The following is a 22,456-nucleotide window of genomic DNA, read 5'->3' as shown; positions in this document are numbered from 1 at the left end:
GCTCAGCAGGGAACAGCATGGCCTGACAGAAGCCCCCAGCTTCTCATCCCTTAGGAGCCTGGGCACTTCTGACTTAGCCCGAGTTCAACAGGGCTAAGCTTATGCTTTATAGAAGGGGAGTCCTGGGAGGCAGAGGGGAGAAGAGCTATACAGGAAGCTGGGCTGGGTTCCCAGAAAGTGAAAAGGAGCCTGCTCCAAAAGAAGACTTGAGTGATTGTGAGGGCGGCAAGGGCTTTGGGTAAGGCTGGTTGAGGGTGGGGTGGCGGGATCCCACTGTCCCTCAAGGGTTTCCGACTGTACACACCCCATTTCTTCGAGCCCGGCAGAGGTGTGGTGGGCAGGGCAGGGCTGGAACAGATGGATGGGAGGTGACAGGTGGGGTGTCCATGGAGACCTCCAGCTTCTGTACACAGTAGGTGGTGGGAGGAGCCTGGAAGCCCCTGGCATGGTCCTGGCTCAGGGTCTCCCCTCTCCTCTCTGCCAAGTGCAGGAAGTCCCCTGGCTTGAGACTCGCTTGGGACGGCAGCAGGACCCACTTTCTTGGGTGCCCTAGGCCTTAGGAGGGGCCTGCTACAGCACAGCATGTGCAGCTGTGCCCGTGCCCGATGCCAGCCCAGGGGGCATGAGGGGGGCATAGGACCCTACATGGGGTACCCACCAGTCCTTTCTCCAGGGCCAGGAGAGCATTCACCACCACCACCACACCAACTGCTGTGCAGGCAGCAGGAAAGAGGAGGAGGGCAGAGGGCAAGTTTTAAGTTAAACACCCATATGAATTTATTAAATCCAGACTGTTAAGGGGCGGCGGTCTGGGAGGAGGGGTGGTGGGGACAAGGGACAAGACGATGGATGACCGCAGGTGGCCCACAGCCGGCCCGGCCCCTCCCCGACTGGCCCACCCTCAGCAGCGCCGTGTCAGCTTCCCCATGATTCCTGATGGTACTGGGCTGGCAGGGCGATGGCTGAAAACACACAGGACAGACAAACAGACGGCACCTCCACACACAGCAAGCCCTGGCCTCCCTGGCCCCACCTCACGTGCTAGGCCCTGGCCTGAGGGGCCTCCCTTTGGCCCGGCCTGATCTGTCCAGGGAGAGGGCGGTAGGGAGGAAAGGCGAGGGGCCGGGAGGCGGGTGGTGTCACCAGGAGCTGGAGCGGACGAGGACAGAGTGGCTAATCCTTTTTCTTGTCCTCTGCTGGCTTTGGAGGGGAGTCCTGGGGCTCGCTGGCGGAGCCAGCCCCTGGAGTGGGCTTGGCGGGCGGGGCTGTGGCCTCCTCCCTGGCGCTGGCCGTGCTGGGGGCAGGGGTGAGGGCACCTGCTGCTGTGGAGGCCTGGGCCACGTCCTCTCCACTCATGCCGAATTCGTTCACACGGGTGGGGTCAACGCGGTAGATCCACCGTTGGTAGAGGTAGATGAAGAAGACCACGTCTGCAGGAGGCATGCGCAGTGTGAGCCCACATGCCCCTCACCCACTGGAGCCCGAGTCTGCCCATCCTCCCCACCCAGGACGTAGGAGCCTCACCGTCCCGCAGGCAACCAATCCGGTACATGACGGGCATCTTGATGACAAAGGCGAACAGGTCATCGATGAAGGTGTTGAGGGCTTTATAGGTGAGCATGCGCCATGGCAAGTGGGCCACAGATTTGAGCTTGTAGTTGATGAAGAGCTGGGGTGTCATGGTGATAAAGCCTGCCAAGATGGAAGACACAAGGGAGAATCCCTGAGTCCCGAGCTTCGCTCCACTGGCCCACACCTTGCCTACCTCAGGGCCTTTGCATCTGCTCTGCCCTCTGATGCTGAGCCTCAGCTGGAAGGTCTTCTCTCAGGGGACGCCTCCCAGCCCCTCACATCCCCCCCCCCCCCCACTGCGTGGCCCCTCACCGCACTCCTCCCTCGCTCTGACCACATGGCTATGTTGGCTGGCTCCCCCACAGGCACACTGCTCGTCCTGGGGTAGGAACGTGTCTCGCTCCTCCAGGAAGCCCTTCCTAACCCCCACTGGGGCCAGGCACCCCTCCTGGCCTCCCGGTCCCCACGGCTGCAGGGCGCACCGAAGGTCAGCAGGAAGCCGTAGAGCATGCTGAGCACCCACGAGTACCAGCCCTTGTGCTCCAGGTACAGCAGGCTGTAGACGGCATAGCAGCCCAGCAGCGGGAAGAGGATCCACGACAGGTACCGGAACGCCATCTGTGGGGTGGCAGGGCAGGCTGGGACCGGCTCCACGGGCCAACTCTGCACCCCCGCACCCCGCTCCCGCCTTCGCCTGCCACACCTGGCACACCAGGGCAGGGGAATTTCCCAGTGGCCCTGGGAACTCTGGACTCGGCCAGAAAGTAGACATGGCAAGTGGGGGACACAGGGTGTGACACGGGCCCTGAAGTGGAGGCCCAGGGGGTGATGGGGGACATGGGGACACTCACATCGTCGTACACTTTGGTGGAGGACTCGATGTAGGTGGACTTGTCCTTGAAGGTGGGACAGGGGAAGATCCCAGCCACCCGGTGCTCCCGGTCCAGCTGCGAAAGGGGCAGAGGTCAGCTGGGGGGTGGGGGCAGCTCCTGCTCACACCCGTGCCAGCCCCCGCCCCTCTCCACTCTTCCCAGTTCCCCGCCCTAATATGACCCAAAAAAATCCCCGGGTGTGAAATCCCCTAGGGCTTAGGGCAAGGCGAATGCTGGGAAACCCCGGGGCGCAGCTGGCCTGCCGACCCTTCCCCACCTCCCCAGCACCCCCAACCTCCCAGAGCACTCACCCGCACGTCCATGACCTTGGTGATCTTCCAGAGGTCGATGAGGACCCCAATGAAGACGCTGACCTGGACCACGAAGTTGGTCTCGTTGTCCAGGATGTAGAGGAGAACCACGAAGGACTGAAACACGCCAAAGAAGACGGAGCGCACTGACAGCCCCTCCAGGGACTGCCGGCTGTTCCAGAACTGGATGTCTGCAGAGGGGCCGGGTGTCAGCCATGCAGGGCACCCAGCACCCTACACCTGGAGATGAGCCTGGCAGCCCACGGACAGTGCCCATCATGTGCCGGCTGCCAGGGCTTGCCACAGAAGTGGCCCCCATGGCCACGGAGCCCAGCCTGGCAGAACCCACAGCATGGGGGGCCCCCTCCCAGCCACTCCTGACACTGAATCAACTGGCCTGTGGACACCCGTGGAACACAGACGAACCCTGTGCTCTGATTCCACTCAGCCTGGGCGACAGACCCAAGGCCACATCCACTTGATCAGCTGGCTGCCACGGGGCCTGCCATGAAGTCCACACACCAGGCCCAGTCTCCAGAGGCTGAAGCCAGGCAGGGACACCCATATGACACCCAGTGAGCACCGCTAAGCCCAGAGCTCAACATACCCCCCTTTGCCAGGCCTGATCAGGAAAAAAGGACTGAGATGGAGCTCTGGGCAGTGGAGGGTCCCCAGATGTCTGCTCCCTGCTGTGTGACCCTAGCCCAGTGGCTCCTGGCGGCCCCTCTCTCATCAGGACAGAGAACAGGCTTCAGAGGGCTTCAGCGACCCCTGGGTCTGCATGGCATATGCTCAGCGACGCTTGTGACTCTGCTCCAACAGGACACTGCCTCGCGGGGTGTGCCTGTGGGCATGCAGCCTTCCTCTCTGACCTCTGCCTCCTTGTCTGGAGTCCTTGGGCTGGGGCCGAGGCCCGGCAGGCACCCACTGAAGGTCCCTGGCACGGGCCACTCCTGTAGAGCTGTCAGCATGGCGGGCCTTCGGGGGACAGGGCTGGCCTTGCAGTCCTTCCTGGCAGGCTGTCAGCCAGGCAGGGTACAGAAGCCACTTGGGGCTTCCCTGTTCTTGGCCCTGGAGTTCCCCGGCGCAGGTTCCTGGTGGTGCCACCCGGACCGCGGCCCCAGCTGCAGGCCCAGCCCTTCTCAGCTCCACGCCTGGTGCTGGGCAGTGCTGGGTTGAAAATCTGGGAACCACTGTCTCCCCCTGCTTGCAGGGCCTCCAGGGTGTGGGTGGGCATGTGGGTGATGCCAGGCCTCTCCCCCGCCACAGGCCTCCACACCCATGCCTACCATTCTTGAAGGCCAGGAACTCGAAAACGCTGTGCACGATGGACACGATGATGGTGAGTGCCAGCAGGTAGGGATTGGTCTCCAGGAGGGCAACCTGGAGGAGGGGCGCATCAGGCACTGTCAGCAAGCTCGGCGCCCCTGCCAGGGGAGGGAGGCCAGAGGGGCAGCCAGGGACAAGAAGCAGGCATGTGCGGAGAGTGTGCACAGATGGGGGAGTCCCGCATGTGTATGCACATGGGATAGGAATGGGGAGTCTCGTGTGTATAGGTGTGAGTGCGCATGTGTGTGCATACACGACAGGGACGGGGGAGTCTCTTGTGCATGTGTGTGCACATGCATGTGTACACATAGGACTGAGGAGTCTCATGTGCGTATATGTGTGTACACACAGGGTGGAGGAGTCTCATGTGCATGTGTACACGTGTGTATGTATATACAGGATGGGGATGGAATCTTGTATGCGTGTGCGCGCATGCCTATGTGTACACAGGACAGGGACAGAGGAGTCTTGTGTGCACCTGTGTGGGTATACGTGTGTTTACGCACAGGACAGGGACAGAAGAGTCTTGTATGCACGTGTGTGTGTGTTTGCACGCACACGCGGGGTGGGGGGCACCAAGCTCATGGTGTGGCAGGCCGCATGCGCACCTTCACTGAGTCCTGCTCCTCGTCCGACTGCTCATACAGCTCATCACCTAGGAAGTTCCAGGGTGACTTGGTGCTCTGGGCGGCGTACAGCTGCCAGCGCCACAGCGAGAGCGGGCAGAAGGACACGCGCAGTGGCAGGCTGGCCAGGCTCTCGTTGATGGGGTAGTAGTCCTTCTGCAGGTTCCAGTAGTCATTGAAGTAGATGATGGGGTAGTAGTCACCGCTCACCGCGTCAAACTTCACATCTGTGGGGCAGCAGGTAGGGCACCAGTAAGCCCACTTGGCACTGGGCTGCGTTGTGGGGCGCAGAAGTGCAGGAGCTCAGCACAGGGGACCAGGGGGCTGCAGAAGGCCACAGTGGCTCAGCCTCCTCAGAGGCCACTAGTGACCTGGAGCCCAGTGACTCCTGCCTGAACACCAATGGTGGCACAGGGCCCATCCATCCTGGGTCACCCGAGAAGAGAAGGGGCAGAGAGGGTAGGGGTGAAGGAAGGTGGAGACCTCGCAAGGTCTCTCAGGGAGAGATGGGGTCTCCAGAAGCTGCAGAGGGCTGGGCTTACACTGGTCCAGTGGTGGGGGCACGCTGCCCTTCACCCAGGGTGTGTGGTCATCCACGATGTTGATGGTAATGTTGGGGTGCCAGTGGGAGATGACCTCCACGGGCCCATAGTCCTCGGCCCTCTGTGGGGAGACAGGGCAGACCATGGGCCTCAGGGGCAGCTGTGCCCTTGGCCGTCCTGCCCCCCTGAGGTGCTCAGGACACCATGGGCAGGGCTCACCCCTGCACCCAGCACCTGGCTGGCCCGATGCCAGTCTTCACTCCACCAGCCAATGTTCTCCATGTGGAGCAGGCCGGAAAGGACCTTTGAGGGCAAGGAAGGCCAGGCCTGGTGCCCCACATAGAGACACCAAGAAGGAAGGGGCCTCAAGTCTCTGTAACACCCACCAGGAACCCAACTGGAGCATGGGCTGGCTGCCTGTGCATGGGCCCGCCCCACCATGTCCTGCCTAGGGGACATCTGAAAATGGGATGGGGAGAGAGCCAGAGCCTTTCCGGACCTCTCCCACAGCTTCCTCACTTGACCAGGCCCACTGTGGGCTTCGTGGCGGCTAAGCCTCTTCAGACCCCACCAGCCCAGGGTCCCTGCCCCCCACAGCAGCTCACCTTGATCATTTCCGGGTCAGCCTCAGTCTCTCCTGTGAGCAAGTTCTTGGTCTTCTGAAACCGCCGGCGCTTGTATTTGTTGATCACTAAGGCAGGGTGGGAGGTGTGAGGCCCACTTGGACGCCAGAGGTCTCGCCACCCACCCCCACCCCAGCTTTCTGCCTGCGAAGCCTCTCCACGCCCCCAAACTGGACAGCCATTCCCTGTCTCTGCTGGATGTGACACCCAGAGGGTCCATCTCAGCAACCCAAAGGAGGATACCTACCTCTCCCACTCCAACATGTCCTGATGATGGTGGCCGCCTCCTTGCTGGCCTCCCACCACCCACTCTTCCCCCCGCCCCCGACCAGATCTGGCTATGCAGATTGCCTGGAACTCCTGATCGGCCTCAGCCTCCTGAGTGCTGGGATTACAGGTGTATACTGCCACACGCAGCCCCAAAGATTCTTTTTACTTGAAACATCTGCTACTAACCAAGTCCCACCCATCCCCACCCTCCTCTTCCCTCATCGCTGACCCTGGCCTCCAGGTAAGTGACCCTGACACATGTCCCCTGCCATCACCACTGGCCTTCAGGCCCCCAGTTAGCTGCCTAGCCCTCCTGCTCACCAGCTCTTAAGTCCTGCCACCTTGGCACTGCCCACTGGCCACTCAGGCGTGGTCCCTGCGGCCAGTGGCAGGGTGGGGCCCATCTCAGCACGGAGCACCACACAGCAGCACAGGGTCCACACATTGCCCATCCAACACAACCACGGCGGAGCTCTGGACAGGCTTGGAGCTACCCCCACGAGAAACCCCCAACCACACAGGCGGCTCACTTCCTCTGGGAAAGGCCAGGGCCCCACACTTGTCACAGTTCCTGATGCAGGAAGGAAAACTGCTTGGCAGGACACGGGGGGGGGGGGGGGGAGGCAGGGAGGCGGGGGGAGGAGGGTTGACAAAGAGCTGGCCAAGAGCAGGGCTTAGGTCCTGATGGGTCTCCCACAATTAAGGGGCAGTGGTGACATCATGCCCTGCATCTACTGTCCCCTTGGGGGCAATACCACCACCCTGCTGTTTTTTGGGTCAGTCCTGGGGCTTGAACTTGGGACCTGGGCACTATCCCTGAGCTTTTTCACTCAAGGCTAGTATTCTAACACTTTGAGCCATATCACCACTTGAGGTTTTCTGGTAGTTAATTGGAGAGAAGAGTCTCACTGACTTTAATGTCCTGGCTGACTTCAAATCACGATCTTCAGATCTCAGCCTCCTGGGAAGCTAGGATGACAGGCGTGAGCCACCAGCACCTGGCTCCACTGTTTCTCTTACTATGTGCACCCCCCCATCCAGAGAGAAGTAAGCCCCCTTGAGTGGACATCTTTGAGAATCAACACCAGGGACCTGCTCTAGGGAGGCTTGGCTGATGAGACAGGCCTGGCTCTTTTGCAGGCCAGAGCTCCCTCTCCTTCTTTATTCACTTTCTTATTTAACTCACTAATTCAGACAGCACTGGGGCTTGAACTCGGGACCTTGCACTCACTAGGCAGTGCTCTACCACTGAGCCCCATCCCCAGCCCCACTAAAAACGTGGCTGGTACAAGTGGAAGTGTGCAGGACTGGCACACACATCCAACTCTGAAACTTGGGCCAAAGAGAAAGGGGGAAGGGGAAAGAGGACTAGCACTCTCACCTGCTGGGGGCCCACGTGGAGTGGAAGCACAGCTGAGCTCGGCCCACTCCACAGCTGTCCCTGCACAACTACCCCGCCTCCCCTCCCAAGGATGGCACTGCCCTCAGAGGCCTCTCTCCACCCCTGTGAGCGGGCTCCTCACTGCCTGACTGCTTGCAGGGAGGGGGCGGATCACTCTCACTGTGCCCCCTTGCACTGGGGGCCTCAGAGCCCTGCTCTGAGGCTGTGTCTGCAGGCCCAACCTTCTTATAGACTGCACACACCTGTCACCTGGAGCAGGCCCACAATCCCACTACACGGCGACCCATACGACAAGCACAGGAAAGCGGGGCCCCCAGGTGACCACCTCTAACTCCTACCAATACATGCCTGTCCCTGCCACATCCATTCTCCATAAAAACAAGGCTTGTGGAGCACCCAACCCCTGCTGGGAACATGGGGTGATCTGGGGGGAGGGGGATAGCTGCCACAGCTGCTGGAACCTTCTGCAGCAGCCAACCAAGGTACCAGGAGGGACTCAAAGAAATGTCACAAAAGGCCAGGCAAGTACAGAGATGACAATGAACCTTAGGAAAACAGGGAAGTTAGACTGAAAATTCCCAATGAGACTCATCTCCAATTAACCAGAACAGCCCCTGGGCCCGGAGTTCAAGGACCACTACCAACAAACAGTAACAAAGCTAGGTACAGTGCTTATCTGTAATCCTAGAACTCAAGAGGCTAAGAAAGAGGATCTTGAGTTCTAGGCCAGCCTAGTCTACACAGTGAGAAGCTCAATAAATAAACAAAGCATTTAAGCACTGTTTTTGTTTTTTGTCAGTCTTGGGACTTGAATTCAGGGCCTGGACACTGTCCCTGATCTTTTGCTCAAGGCTAGCACTTGACCACTTGAGTGCTAGCTCCACTTTGGCTTTTTTGTGTATGTGCTACTGAGGAATTGAACCCAGGGCTTCATGCATGCTAGGCAAGCACTCTAACATTGTGGCACTAAGCCACATTGATAGACCCATTTGTTTTGAATTTTTAGGCCAGTATGGATTTGAATTCAAGGCCTTGTGCTTGCTAGAAAGGTGCTTTACCACTGAGCCACATGTGACAAGCCTTTTTCTGTTTTTGTTATTTATCAGATAGGGTCTTGAGTTTTTGCCTAGTGCTGACCTCAGCCTACAAGCCTCTTGTACCTTAAGCATAACAGGGACCACCGACACACACTACAATGTGCAGCCTGTTAGTTGAGATGGGATCTCGCTAGGTTTTTATTTGGGTTGGTCTCGAACTTTGTCCTCCCAATCTGTACCTGTTCAGTAGCTAGGATTACAGACATGAGCACCACACCTGGCCTAAATACAAGAGTTAAAATAATTAGTTAAACTAATTTCTGGGTATTAGAAAAGTCAGGTGTTTGCACTATAAACCACCACATGAAATACAAGATTTACAAGACACTCAAGCAGACGTGGTGGAGAAAGCCTCATCCAGTGTGTTGTCTCTCTGGCCATCCCAACTTTGACCTGTCCCTTCCTCGGCCCGGCCCCCCATGAGAATGACTTACTCCGGGACATGTGGACTGTGGCGAGCCGGCGGTACAGGGCCTTCTGCCTGGGGTCTGGGTGGAAGCCGCTCTTGGTGAAGTAGACGTGGATGTAGATGGAGCCATTCTGCTGGACGCTCTGCAAGGACAGGCGGTGGTGGGAGGGAGGAAGCATGGGAGCTGGCCATTGCGGGCATGGGTCAGCTTCAAGGCCACCCCACTGTGGCCAGGACCATCCAGAGCCCCAAGTGTGGTCCCTGTAGTCCCCTGTTGTCCAGCAGAACAGGTAAGGTGGATGCTCTGGGCTCTAGGAGCAGCCTCCCCGCCCCCAATGCGCTATGGTTGCAGAAAGCATGCCTCATCTGGCAAGAGGGTCGGATGGAACCCCATTTTGCCAATGAGGCACTGGGCTCTCTCCTGACCCTCTAGGCTCTGCCATGCTCTACCCACCTTGCACTCCAGCCTTCCCAGGCAGCTCATCAGCTCGGCCTGCCTCCAGGAGGGCCACGCTCACGGACATGGACGGAGGTGCTACGCTCTCTCTGTGGCATACGTGGAAGGCACAGGAGGACCCAAACCTTCCTGGTGCAATCTGCTGGCAGTGCTGCCATGCTCAGACCCTGTCTGCGACATCCATGCAGCCCCCCAGCTCTGAGTAGCCCTTCCCAGTCCCAGGAAGCAGCTCTAGCTGTGGCTTGGCCTGATACATCCCCTGTCCCCTCTACTGCCATCGAGACAGAAGGGAGTGGCGGCCTCATCCCCAGCAGGCTAAGGGCAAAGCCTGCTGGGGAGGAAGGGATGGGGACTCAACCCAGGGGAGCCCCCAGAAAATGCCCCTCTCCCTTGTCAACTGATATCTGTCAGACCCCTGCCGGGCAGCAGTGAAAACTATGCAACCCAGCGTCAGGCTCTCCTGAGGACAAGATCACCATGGGACACAGGAGACCCAGTGTGGATGGAGAACTCCAACCACTGTGAGGACCCAGAAAGGGCACTCAGGCAAGCCACGCATGGAGGGCTTCCTGGGAGAGACAGGGATTAAAGCTAGAGCTACCAGGTCCGCAGCTAGAGAACTGAGTGTGAGGCCTTCCCAGCCGAGTGACCTTGGGAAAGGTGGCCACAGTCCCCGTCTGCTTTTTCAGCCGGCTGGCAGCGCACAGGCAACTCAAATGAACATCCCTGGACCCCAGGGACTCCAGCCCAACTTTGTCCTTTCTAAGGGGGGGCCGCCTGAGGTCACAGAGCAGGCGCCCTGCCCCACCTGTGGGATGTCCAGCTCGGCAAAGTGCTCGTAGCAGCCGTCTGCGTTCTCGCCGCTCGTCCAGTCGCCGTACACCAAGTCGTGCTGCTCCCAGAACAGCGCCGATGTGGCATTGAAGTCTGTAAAGTGCTCGTGCTCCGAGATGTACACATGCAGGTTCTGGGGGGACAGGAGGCAGGGGCTCAGGGCTGCCTGGAAGAAGACACTGGCCTTCCTATACTCTTGCCTGCTATTAACCTTGCCATCAAGGAGTGAAGAAGGGACGGGGCGGGGTTCCAGGGCACAATGCCTGCCTAGCATGTGCTGGGGCCATAGGATCCATCCCCCAAAAAAGCACTGAGAAAAAAATATCGCTCAGGGGCTGGGAATGTGGCTTAGTGGTAGAGTGCTTGCCTACCATGCACGAAGCCCCAGGTTCAAATCCTCAGCACCACATAAACAGAAAAGGCCAGAAATGGTACTGTAGCACAAGTGGTAGAGTGCTAGCCTTGAGCAAAAAGAAGCCAGGGACAGTGCTCAGGCCCTGAGTTCAAGCCCTGGGACTGACAAAAAAAAAAAAAAAAAAAGAAAGTCTCTCAGAGTCAGACACCATGGCTCATGTCTGTCATCCTAGCTACTCAGAAGGCTGAGATCTGAAGATCAGGATCCCAGCTCAAGACCAGCCCAAGACAAATGCTCACAATTTAAGCTCCAATATCAGCATGAACAAAACCAAACTGGTTAGGATTAGGCTTGTAGTTCAAGCGTGAAGCGGAGTTCAAACCTGAGAACACCATCATCCTTCACTTTCCCTGCGCCCCCCCCCCCCCAAAAAAAAACCTGGAGTGGAGCAGTCTGCTAGGCAGAATGCAGGGTGGAAAGGAGCAAGATGCCCTGATGTGCCCTCCATTGCTCCAGCCCTGGGTACAGCCGAGGCCAATGGGGTGGGATCCCCTGCCTGCAAAGACCCAGCATGTTTTGCAAGCAAGCCCCCCTGAACCCCAGTTAACAGTTTTTAAGTATCAAGGCAAGGTTTTTGCACCACCATTACTCACACCCACAGAGGTCCCCATTTCCCCCTGGCATGTCTGCGGTTGTCACATTGTCACATACGATGACAACTGGGGTTCCTCATCAATCCCCAAGCTGGCAGTGGCCAGTGAGGGTGCTATCCTGATCACCCGTATCACCCCTGCCTTGCCCCGTGCAGCAGTACCATTAAAGTATCTTTGGGGAACAGGTTGCGGCTGGCGACACGTGGGGCTCCTCCGGGGCCCGTGTGGTCCTGAGGGGCCGGCCCTCGGCGGAACCAGCTGCTAATGGCCCAAATGATGAAGATCCTGAGAGGGAAAGAGCACAGTGGTCAGGTGCCCCCTCCTCTCCCCAGGCCTGATGTGGGGCCTCTAGGAGAGACCCCAATGTCACTAAGCCAGTGCAGGGCTCTGCACCAGGCTTCTCCCTGCATGGGGGCCCTGGCTTGAGCCCTTTTCCAGGGTTCCTAAGGCAGAGCTGATGCTGAATATGGGGTTGGCAGTTTTTAGATGTAGAACCTTAAAAAACATTTCAAGCCAGGAGTGGACGGCTCATGTCTGTAATCCTAGCTAATCAGGAGACTGAGATCTGAGGATTGTGGTTCAAAGCCAGCCAAGACAGCAAAGTCCATGAGACTCAGCTGAAAATGTGGCTTAGTGGTAGAATGCTTACATACACGAAGCCCTGGGTTTAGTTTCTCAGTACCACATAAATAGAAAAAGCTGAAAGTGGTACTGTGACTCAAGTGGCAGAGTGCTATGCTAGCCTTGAGCAAAAGAAGCTCAGGGACAGTGTCCAAGCCCTGAGTTCAAGCCCCAGAACTGCCAAAAGAAAAAAGTCCATGAGACTCTTATCTCCAATAAACTAGTCGGAAAAAGCTGGAATCTGTGCTGTGACTCAAGTGGTAGAATGCTAGCCTTGAGCAAAAAGAGGCTATGGGAATGTGGCCTAGAGGTAGAGTACTTGCTTTGTATACATGAAGCCCTGGGTTCGATGCCTCAGCACCACATAAACAGAAAAGCTGGAAGTGGCGCTGTGGCTCAAGTAGTAGAGTGCTAGCCTTGAGCAAAAAGAAGCTATGCGACAGTGCTCAGGCCCTGAGTCCAAGCCCCAGAACTGGCAATAAATAAATAAATACATAAAATGAAATAAAAAACCTCAAAGCTCAGCTGAAGCTGAGCGGTCTGGAGGACAGAAGTGAGTCACAATTGGCTGGGCTTGGGATTCTGGGTTTAGTGCCTTTTTTGTTGTTGTTGGTTATGGGGTTTGAACTCTAGGCCTGGGCACTGTCCCTGAGCTCTTGCACTCAAGGCTATACGCTACCACTTGAACTACAGCACCATTTCCAGTTTTCTGGTGGTTCATTGGAGATAAGAGTCTCATGGACCTCTTCCCCTCCCCCACTAGCTTTGAACATCGATCCTCAGATCTCAGCCTCCTTAGTAGTTATGATTAGAGGTGTGAGTCACAAGCATCCAGCAGTTTATTCTTTTTTGTCTGACACTGGGCTTTGAACTCAGGGCCCTGAGTTCAGTATATAGTTCAGGCTGGCCTCAACGCATGATGTTTCTGCTTTTGCCAGCAGTCCCCACCCCCGGGGATGTCTGTCAGCAGGAAATGTCCCCTTGCACACACAGGCCTTCACCTCTGAAAGGGGCATGCGTGGCACGTGCTTTACAAGTTTTAACCCCTGTTCTTATCTCACCACAGGCCCTGGGCATGGCTCCGTGGGAGAGTGCTTGCCTGGCATGCTCAGGGCCCAAGGTTTGATCCCTTAGCACTGCAGACAGAAATAAAAACAAAAATCCTCCGGGATGGAAAAGTACCAGGAGTGAATGCCCATGTGGGTAGGGGCTCCTGCCTGCGCCCAAGCTGCTCAGGGCAGAATGAGGCACAGGGACATGCCTCAGCCTGTTGAAGCCCTGGGGTCCGGGGTCTCAGGGGCCACAGCCCAGCTGAGCCATTTGCTGCTTCCCCACGGTGTTCCTGATGAGCATGGCTGGCAAAGGCCTGGAGCCAGCTGTGCCTGAGGAGCTCAGCATCCGCCTCTTTAGTAAAAAAATCCAAAGGAGAGCTGAGTGTGAGGCGTGGGGTGCCTACAGGGGGCGCTGTGCTGCGGAGCAACTTCCCTGACCAGGTGAAACCCAGTCTTCCAGGACCTCAGTGGGCCATTCCTGGAGAGGGCAGCTGTGCCAGTCACTGTTCAGGGCTCAGGGACACTCCCTTCCTGTGTGCCTGCAGGAGGGACAACCTTCCTAAAGTTTCCCAATTTCTTTACTTTTTTTCCTTTTTGTGCCAGTTGTGAGGCTCAAACTTGAGGGCTCAGCACTGCCCCTGGGCTTTTTCACTCAAGGCCAGTGTTCTACTACTTGAGCCACACTTTCAACTCAGGCTTTTTGCTGGTTAATAAGAGATAAAGAGTCTCAAGGACTTTCCTGACTGAGCTGGCTTCAAACCGCAATCCCCAGCCTCCTCAGTAGCTAGGATGACAGGTGTGAACCACCAGAGCCTGGTAGGTTTTGATTTCTTTGAGCCAACAAAGATACAAACACTCCTTCACACACTGCTGAGTGTGGTAGTGCACACCTGTCATCCCAGCACACAGGAGGCTGAAGCAGGAGGATCAGGAGTTCTGGGCCAGCTTGAGCTATGTAGCAAGTTTGAGGGCTACGCAGGGAGGCCATCTCCAACACACAAGACCTCCAGAGCCATGGGCAATAAGCATCCACCCTACCACCCACATAGTGGCCTGGGCCTGCAAGACAAGGTAAGGAAGAGTTGCTGGCACTGCAGAGACTCCCCAGCTGCACAGGAGTGACGAGAGGATAAGGGTAAGCATGCAGACTGCTTGGAAATGCAAAAAGCGAAGGTGATCCCACTATTCTGCAGCCTGTGGGCTCCATGGCTCAGAAGCTTGGGGCACACATGGCAAGAAGACACCCAGCTTCTGGGGCTGAACACAGAGGAAGCTTCTATGGATCCTGTATGACACTTGGAGGCCAAGGGACAGTAGGTATGGCCCACACCTAACCGTGACAGGGAGCTACATTTCCTGAGTAAATTCAGGAGAGCTAACTTGCAGTGGTCAGTCACAGAAAGCGTGAACAGGAGGTGGGGAGCAGGGGACAGGGTCTAAGGACTTATTGGTATAAGGGGTCAGTGTGGGAAGATGGGGACAAGGTCTGCAGACGGACAATGGGATGGCTGTGAAAGGATTTGATGTCACAGACATTTAAAATGCTTAACATGGGGCTGGGACTGTGGCTTAGTGGTAGAGTGCTTGCCTAGCATGCATGAAGCCCTGCATTTGGTTCCTAAGAACCACATACACAGGAAAAGCCAGAAGTGGAGCTATGGCTCAAGAGGTAGTGTTGGCCTGGAGCAAAAGAACTTCAAGGACACTACCCAGGCCCTGAGTTCAAGCCCCAGGACTGGCAATCAATCAGTTAATAATATTATAAAGTGCTTAACATGTGTTGTTTACAAGCAACTCCATCCCCAGCACCACACACATACAAAATCACATTTAAGCTCCATGTGGTAGTATTGTATGCTTATAATCCCAGAGTAGGGAGGCTGAGGCAGGAGGATCAAAAATTTGAGGCTAACCTCAAATGCAGTCATGTAAAACGACAACCAAAAAAGGCCGAGGTTAATTCATTATAGAACAGGTGAGTAGGCACTCCCCCTTTCCCCTTCTTCCTCCACTCACCTGAACAGCACGCCTTTGATGACCTGCCAGGCATTGGGTGCTGGCTGCGGTGGGGGATTCTGGGGTTGGGTCTCAGCCGGCGGGTCCCTCCCAATGCTGCCATTGCTGGTCACCTGGGGTGGGGGGAACGACAAGGGGCAGGGTGAGGAGGGCAAGAGGACCTGGGAGCTGCCCTAGTCGTTCCGTGTACCAAGGGCCTGCCAGGCAGGGCCCAGGCAGGACAAGATAAGAGGCTGAAGAGGAGGAATCTGGGTGCCTACGTCTTCCCTGGGGGGACGGAGATGGGGAGAGAGAAGCAGCTGTAGCACCTCTGCTGGGAACATGGAATGTCCACTCAGTCCTACGCCGCCCTTCTGGACAGACCCAAACTGGCAGGCCGGAGACAGGAGCCTGAGGGACTGCAGGCCAGCCTGGGTTCTGAATCACAGCTCACTAACGGGGGTACACACACAGCAGGTGGGCTGATGGTGGACCACTGCTCCCTAGAGCTGGGGCCTGGCGGAGGTGCCAAGTGGGGACAACCAAAAGTTCCCCTGCCCAGGGCCAGCCTGAGTGAGGCCTCCTGGGTGCCTGCCTGGGCCCCGCAGGGGACTGCTAGTCCAGCAGGTGGGACATACATAAAAAAACACAAGCAGAGTCACAGGGAAGCAATGTGGTAGAGAATGAGCTCCATTCACAGCTGGGCACAGGCAGCTCGGAGGGGCCAGGCACTGCCATAGCTCATGGCGCCTTGCTGCCTCCGAGGCTCTGCCCAGGACTCAGGTCACCACACCACTGCCCTGCTGTGCCTGGCAGCCACCCTGTCTCTACAACCAGAGAGCTCCACAGAGTTCTGTCCAACTACTTCCCAAAATGCAGGGTCACAAAGGTGAGAGAGAGGGCTCAAGTGGGTCAGACCTAACAGGCCCTGGTGGTACCTCCCTCCCACCTGGCCCAGGTGATAAAAATGCTGGCACTACCTGCGCACAGGAAACCTGCCCTTCACGCATCCAAAACCCACTTTCCTGCATACCTGCTGGGTGCAGGGTCTAGAGGGAAGCAACACAGCAGAAAACAGGGTCACTGAAGATGAGAAATGAAGGCAGGCACCAGTGGCTCATACCTGTAATCCTAGCTCCTCATGAGGCTGAGATCTAAGGAACATGATTTGAAAGAAGCCCGGGCAGGGCAGGAAAGTCTGTGAGACTCTTACCTCCAATAAACCACACAGAAAAGGCTAAAGGAGGGGCTGGGGATATAGCCTAGTGGCCAAGAGTGCTTGCCTTATACACATGAGGTCCTGGGTTCGATTCCCCAGCACCACATATCCAGAAGTGGCACTGTGGCTCAAGTGGCAGAGTGCTAGCCTTGAGCAAAAAGAAGCCAGGGACAGTGCTAAGGCCCTGAATTCAAGGCCCAGGACTGGCAAAAAAAAAAAAAAAAAAAGAAAAGAAAAAAAAGGCTAACGGACAGCTGTGGCTCAAGTGGTAGAGTGTAAACATTGAGGAAAAGAAATTCAGGGACAGTGTCCAGGCCCCGAGTTCAAGCAACAGGATTAGGAAGGAGGGAGGGAGGGAAGAGGAAGGAAAGAAGGAAGGAAAAGCAATGATCCAAGCAAGGGCGCTCACACCTGAAATCCTAGCTACTCAGAATGCTGATATCTGAGGACTGCGATTCGAAGTCAGCCTGGGCAGGAAAGTGCGTAAGATTTAATCTCCAACTAACTATCCAATGAAACAGAAGTAGAGATGTGAGTTAAAGTGGTAGTGTACTAGCCTTAAGTAAAAAGCTCAGAACAGCACCCAAACCCTGAGTTCAAGCCCCAGGACCACCCCCTACCCCCCAAAAAAATAGAGCAATGTACCTGGGCTCAGTGGTGCACATCTGTAGTCCCAGAACACAGGAGGTTCACAGGAGGACTTGGAGTTCCAGGCGAGCCTGGGCTATGCAGTGAGACCCATCTCAAAAAAAAAGGGGGGGAGAGGTAGGGAGTAACAGAGCCAGGCACTATGGCCCATGACATAGCAAGATCCCATGTTTAAAATGGGGGGGGAGGGCAGGCATGGGGCTGAGAATGTGGCTTAGTGGTACAGTGCTTCCCTAACATGCACAAAACCCTGGGTTTGATTCCTTAGCAACACATGAACAGAAAAAGCTGGAAGTGGCACTGTGGCTCAAGTGGTAGAGTGCTAGCCTTGAGCAAAAGAAGCCAGGGACAGTGCTCAGGGCCTGAGTTCACGCCCCAGAACTGGCAAAAACAAAACAAAAGGCAGGTTCTAGTGGCTAACACCTGTAATCCTAGCTACTAAGGAGGCTGATATCTGAGGATCACAGTTTGAAGTCAGCCCAGGCAGGAAAGTCAATGAGACGCTTATCTCCAAAGAATCACCAGAAAACTGGAAATGGTGCTGTGACTCAAGTGGTAGAGTGCTAGCCTTGAGCTGAAGAGCTCAGGGACAATGCCCAGGCCCAGAGTTCAAGCCCCACAACCAACCAAAAAAAAAAAAAAAAAAGTATTATGGAGCCAGGCTCTGGTGTCTCATGCCTGTCATCCTAGCTACTCAGGAGGTTGAGATCTGAGGATTGCAGTTCAAAGCTGGCCCAGGCAGTAAAGTCCATGAGACTTATCTCCAGTGAAGGACCAGAAAACCACAAGTGGCTATGGCTCAAAGTGGTGGAGTGCTAGCCTTGAGCAAAAGAGCTCAGGGACAGTGCCCAGGCCCTGAGTAAAAGCCTCACAACGACCCCCTCCCCCCCCCCAAAAAAATCTCACTGACTTTGCTGCTCAGGCTGGCTTTGAACTCCAATCCTCAGATCTCAGCTTCATGAGTAGCTAAGATTACAGATGTGAGCCACCAGCATCCAGCAGCAGTTACTTCTTCCTAAGTTAAACCTCACCTACCATACAAGCCAAAAGCCAGTCCCTCACAGCAAAACAGGTCTATAGTAAAGCTCTCGCACAAATGTTCACAGTGGTGACCAAAAGCTACAACTAGCCAATACCCTGCAGTGAACGGTGAATAAACCAATGTCCAAGGAAAACTCCTCAGCCACAGAAGGCAACAACAGGTCTAGATCTTCTGTCTAGACACAAAAAAGATCTGCATGTTATAAGAAAGTCTTAGAACCGGGCAATGGTGATCTTACTTGTAATCCCAGCTACTTGGAAAGTGGAGAGAGAAGAATCAAAAGTTCACGATAGCCAGTGTAGGTAGCAGACCCTGTCTCAAAAAGAAAATACAAAGGTGCCAGTGGCTCACGCCTGTAATCCTAGCTGCTCAGGAGGCTGAGATCTGAGGAGCACAGTTCAAAGCCAGCCCTGGAAGGAAAGTTGGTTAGACTCTTATGTTCAATAAACCACCAAAAAGCCAGAAGTGAAGTTCAAGTGGTAGAGTGCTAGACTTGAGAACAGAAGGTCAGGGATAGCACTCAGGCCTGGAGTTCAAGTCCTGGGACTGGCACCCAAACCAAACATGTAAAGCATTGCCTACCACAAAGCAGGCCCTGGCTCCCACTTAGCTCAAGAAATGAAAGGGCAGAGGGCTGATGGGGGTGGTAGAGAGTTTGCAGCATGTCCAGGGTCCTGAGTTCAGCCTCCAGGACCATTAAACACACACACAAAAGGACACTTGGAAGAAACAAAACTTGTAAAGGAGACAGTGACTGCAAAAGAAAACGAAGGGGAGGGATGGGCAGTGGCTGGGCCTGGGGGCCCTGCATCCCAGGACTCAAACTGATGTGTGGTGAACAGGTACAGCAGTGTGGCAGCCGCTGCCACCGTCATCCCAGGCCTTGATAGCCCAAGTCAGGGAACTGTGAATCTGGCAGGGACCAGAGCCCCCAAGGCTCCAGCCCTGAGGAGGGGAAGCCTTGGGAGCCCCTAGAGACTCCACTGAGGTTGGGTGGAAGTCTCAGATGGAACTGTGGTCTTTACTAGAGGACTAATGACATAAATAACCCCACACTAGGTGACCATGGAAGAAAGGTCAGCATCCTAAGGTATGCTGCAATAAAGATGCAACCTGTGGGAGCCGCCCTTCCCCTGAGAACAAGGCCAAGTCCTCACCAGAATAGCCATGCATGGCAGTGCACATCTGCAATACCAGCAATCAGGAGTCTGGATAGGAAGATGAAGAGTTTGATGAAGAGAGCTCAGGACAAGCCTGAATAGAGACAATATCCTCTCAGAAAATCAAAACCAGGGGCTTGCCAGCTGCCGGTGGCCCACATGTGTAATCTTAGTTATCCAGGGAGCTGACATCTGAGAACAGCAGTTCAAAGCCAGCTTAGGCAGAAAAGTCCTTATCTCCAATTAAACACCCAGAAAGCCAGAAGTGCAGTTGTGGTTCAACTGGTAAAGTGCTAGACTTGAGCACAAAAGCTCAGGGACACAGCCCAGACTGAATTCAACACCCAGAATCAGTGCGCAGGTGCACACACACAAGTGTGTGCGTGCGTGTGTGTGCTATAGGCATGGCTCACTGAGTTCAAAGCCCAAAGCTACCACCAACAAACAAAAACAAAAACAAGGGAGAGGCAGGCACCACTGGCTCTTGCCTATAATCCTAGCTACTCAGGAAGCTGAGATTTGAGGATCACAGACAGAAGCCAGACAGGGCAGAAAAGTCTGAAAGACTTTTCTCTCCAATAAACTACTCAGAAAAAAAGCCAGAAGTGGCTCAAGTGGTAGAGTGCTAGTCTTGAGCAAAAAGAAGCTCAGGAACCGGGCCCAGGCCCCAGAATTCAAGCCCCAGGACCAGTAAGAAAACAAAGGAGGCAGGCTCAGAGTGGCTGAGACTCCTTCACTCCACTGTTTCTTGTGCAAGGTGACTATGCCCCACAGGGCACACTTGGCAACTTCTGGAGAAGAGCTGTGTATGCTCACATGTAATGTGTAGAGGCCGGGGTTGCTACTAGACATCCTAGGGTGCACAGGACAGCTCTCCAACAAAGAGCCCAGCCAGTCCAAAATGTCAATAGTGTCAAGCTTGACAAATCCTCTCCAGTCTGTAGACAAGAGTCAGCTCATGCAAGACCTTGATCTGCTTGGGGGAAAAATTGTACTTTATCCTGAAGGCCAAAGGATGAGAAAGGAAAGGTTTCAAGTGCAGAGCTGGGACAAGGGATGATGGGATGTGTTCAGCCATTCAGGCCAATCCAAAGCCCTTCCTGCTCTCTCCAGCCACCCCCACCCCATAATCAACAGAAATTCAGAGAAGGAAAGATCTCCCTTCAGAGCAAATGTGAGGCCCCAGAGGACAAGGCCTACAAGGTGAGTTCATACCAGAACAAAATCAACAAACATTTCTACAGTCCGGACCACCCACCACTTCCACTGGGGTTCCTCACACAATTTCTACCTTTGTGTCCTTCAAAGATGATTCTATTTGCTCCTCCTTTAGGTTCCCAGAGGCCCTGGATCCAGACTTTTCTTCCAACTCCAGTACTCCAAGATTATAACTCTGCTTATAAGGCCATCTCCTTACCCACTCCCTTTTCCTTTCTGTCCAGGACATGCATGACTGGAGCCATCTTAGCGGCCCATTCATCACAAGGCTGGCTCTCCTGTGCAACTCTTCTGGGGGTGAGGGGAGGACCCCAGGGAGAAAAGGAACTTGCCCAAGGTCACACAAACACGGGAGTCACTTCATGCTCCTCTTCCCAGCCCGCACTCCTCTCCCTGAAGCAGACTCCCACATGTCAGTGACAGCTCAGTGGGCAGGTCCACAGCACCTTGCTGTCACCCCATCAATTCACCAGATGCCTGAATGGTGGCTAGGTACCTCAGCTGGTATGCTCTAGGGGAGGCAGGGGAAGGTGTCTCCCATTAATTTAGAGGAACAGAAGTCATTAATACCAAGACCAGTTTAGGCTAGAAATACCCACCCCACCCCTTTCCGATGCAGACCACCCAGGGAGTCAGCTCCAAACATGAAATGGATGCCAAACTCAGCGACCTTCTGCAAGGGCCTGGGGATGGCTTAGACTCAGATTCCGGTCTGTAAAATGGGTCTGTGGGTCTACCCCACGTTAATCTGATTTCTCCCCCTCCCCTACTCCCAAGAACTAGAAAAGTCTCCTCTCGTGGCTCGTGCCTCCCATTGCAGGGGCTGCGAACTACACCACCCGAGGGACCAGGCCACTCTACCCAATGGTCTGGGGGCGCCGAGCACCGCAGAGTCTACAACCCTGGACGCCAGGGGACGAGGCTACGTTCCCTCCGCGCCAGTCTCCCCGGCTCGAGCAAAGGTCCTGAGGCCACCAGGCGCGAGCGTCCGGGACCCCGAGCGCGCAACAGGGCTCCGTTCTGGCCACTGTCCGGCCTCCCCGGGCCCCACAGCCCCGCCTGGGCCCCACATTCAAGGTCCTCTCCTCCCGTCCCCGGGCAAGGGCTCCCCCAGACACAATGCGCCAGACCACGAGAAAAGGGGGGTCAGGACACGCCTCACACGAGGCCCCCCCGGGTGAGGAAGAGCCCCCTCAGTCCCCTCTCGGCCTCCGTACCTGACCGGAGCCGCCTCCCCCGGCTGCCACCACGGCGCTGCCGGCTCCGTCCGCCTCCTGCGCCGCCGCCATCTTCCCGCTCCGGGTCCCCGCCCCCGCCGCCAGTCCCGCCCCGTCCCCGACCGCGCCAGCGCGATCGCGCGAGATTTCACACTTAGCCTGTATCCGGCCGGAGAGATAGCGAGAGAAGGGGGAAAAAAAAAGAGGTTTAGCCACGCCTTTCGGAAAGGCCACTTCCGGTTGCGGTGCCCCCGCCCCCTCCGCCCGCAGGCCACCGTAGCGCGTTTGTAGAAGAAAACGCGTCTCCGAAATCCTGCCACTTTCCGTCTGGGGGGGGAGGCACTCCTCCACAAGCTGCTCCCCAGGAAAATTAAACCTCCTTCTTATGTCGGTGAGCTGTCTATACCATCGCTGAGCCTGTGCGGTTGGCCCCCCGGTTCTCTGAGTCCCTCCGTTGTTTTAGTTCCAGTTCTCCGATTCTTGAGCCTCCTCAGCCACCGTCGCGCCGCCAGCGCGCCCCGCCCAGGCCACGCCCTTCCCGCGCGCGGCGGACCTCGCCGGCCACCGTACGCGCGTGCGCAGAAGGGCCGGGTGCCTGTTTTTCTTCTTGTTGCTCTCTCTCTCCCTCCCCCCGAGGTCCCTCGCTTCGGCACACGTGAAGCTACAAAGTCTCTGCTTGAATTGTCACAGGACCCGCTACCTCGGAACGAGACCTTGTCAGCCACCTCCGCGAGCTTTTGCGCAGCCTGACTTAATACGCATGCGCGTCCCTCCCTCCTCCCTCCCCCCCCCCCCTTTTCTGACTCCCGTGCGAACCTCAACGTCCTGGACCCAGTCCGCTTCCTGAGAGAATTGCATACACTTTCACTAGCTAGTATGTATCTTCCCACAGCTGCCAGCCTGGGTTCCCGCGAGGGCACCAGGGAGGGAGG

General features: G+C 56.1%; 1 protein-coding gene across 1 annotated transcript; it reads right to left on the bottom strand.

Moving 5' to 3' along the window:
- Window positions 1-752: 752 nt before the first annotated feature.
- On the bottom strand, window positions 753-21,654 carry Clptm1 (CLPTM1 regulator of GABA type A receptor forward trafficking). The gene is made up of 14 exons (XM_048369305.1): window positions 21,525-21,654; window positions 15,042-15,154; window positions 11,514-11,637; window positions 10,319-10,477; window positions 9,079-9,196; window positions 5,858-5,943; window positions 5,253-5,373; window positions 4,693-4,937; window positions 4,045-4,138; window positions 2,756-2,946; window positions 2,424-2,519; window positions 2,055-2,190; window positions 1,525-1,692; window positions 753-1,430 (listed from the first exon to the last, which is right to left on the bottom strand). The coding sequence occupies exons 1-14, from the start codon at window positions 21,594-21,596 to the stop codon at window positions 1,174-1,176; spliced, it is 1,980 nt and encodes a 659-aa protein (XP_048225262.1). The 5' UTR covers window positions 21,597-21,654; the 3' UTR covers window positions 753-1,173.
- Window positions 21,655-22,456: the final 802 nt, after the last annotated feature.

Source organism: Perognathus longimembris, chromosome 20 (genome assembly GCF_023159225.1).
Source record: "Perognathus longimembris pacificus isolate PPM17 chromosome 20, ASM2315922v1, whole genome shotgun sequence".
NCBI lineage: Eukaryota > Metazoa > Chordata > Mammalia > Rodentia > Heteromyidae > Perognathus > Perognathus longimembris.
This window is presented reverse-complemented; position numbering and strand designations above follow the sequence as displayed.

What these genes read in the sequence shown, in the direction of transcription:
- Clptm1 (XM_048369305.1), bottom strand. Translation starts at nt 21,596, where the DNA reads ATGGCGGCGGCGCAGGAGGCGGACGGAGCCGGCAGCGCCGTGGTGGCA. An exon ending in CCACCAAAGTGTACGACGAT is followed by an intron (nt 2,191 to 2,423) that starts GTGAGTGTCCCC and finishes GCCACCCCACAG; the next exon opens with ATGGCGTTCCGGTACCTGTC. An exon ending in GATTGGTTGCCTGCGGGACG is followed by an intron (nt 1,431 to 1,524) that starts GTGAGGCTCCTA and finishes TGCCTCCTGCAG; the next exon opens with ACGTGGTCTTCTTCATCTAC.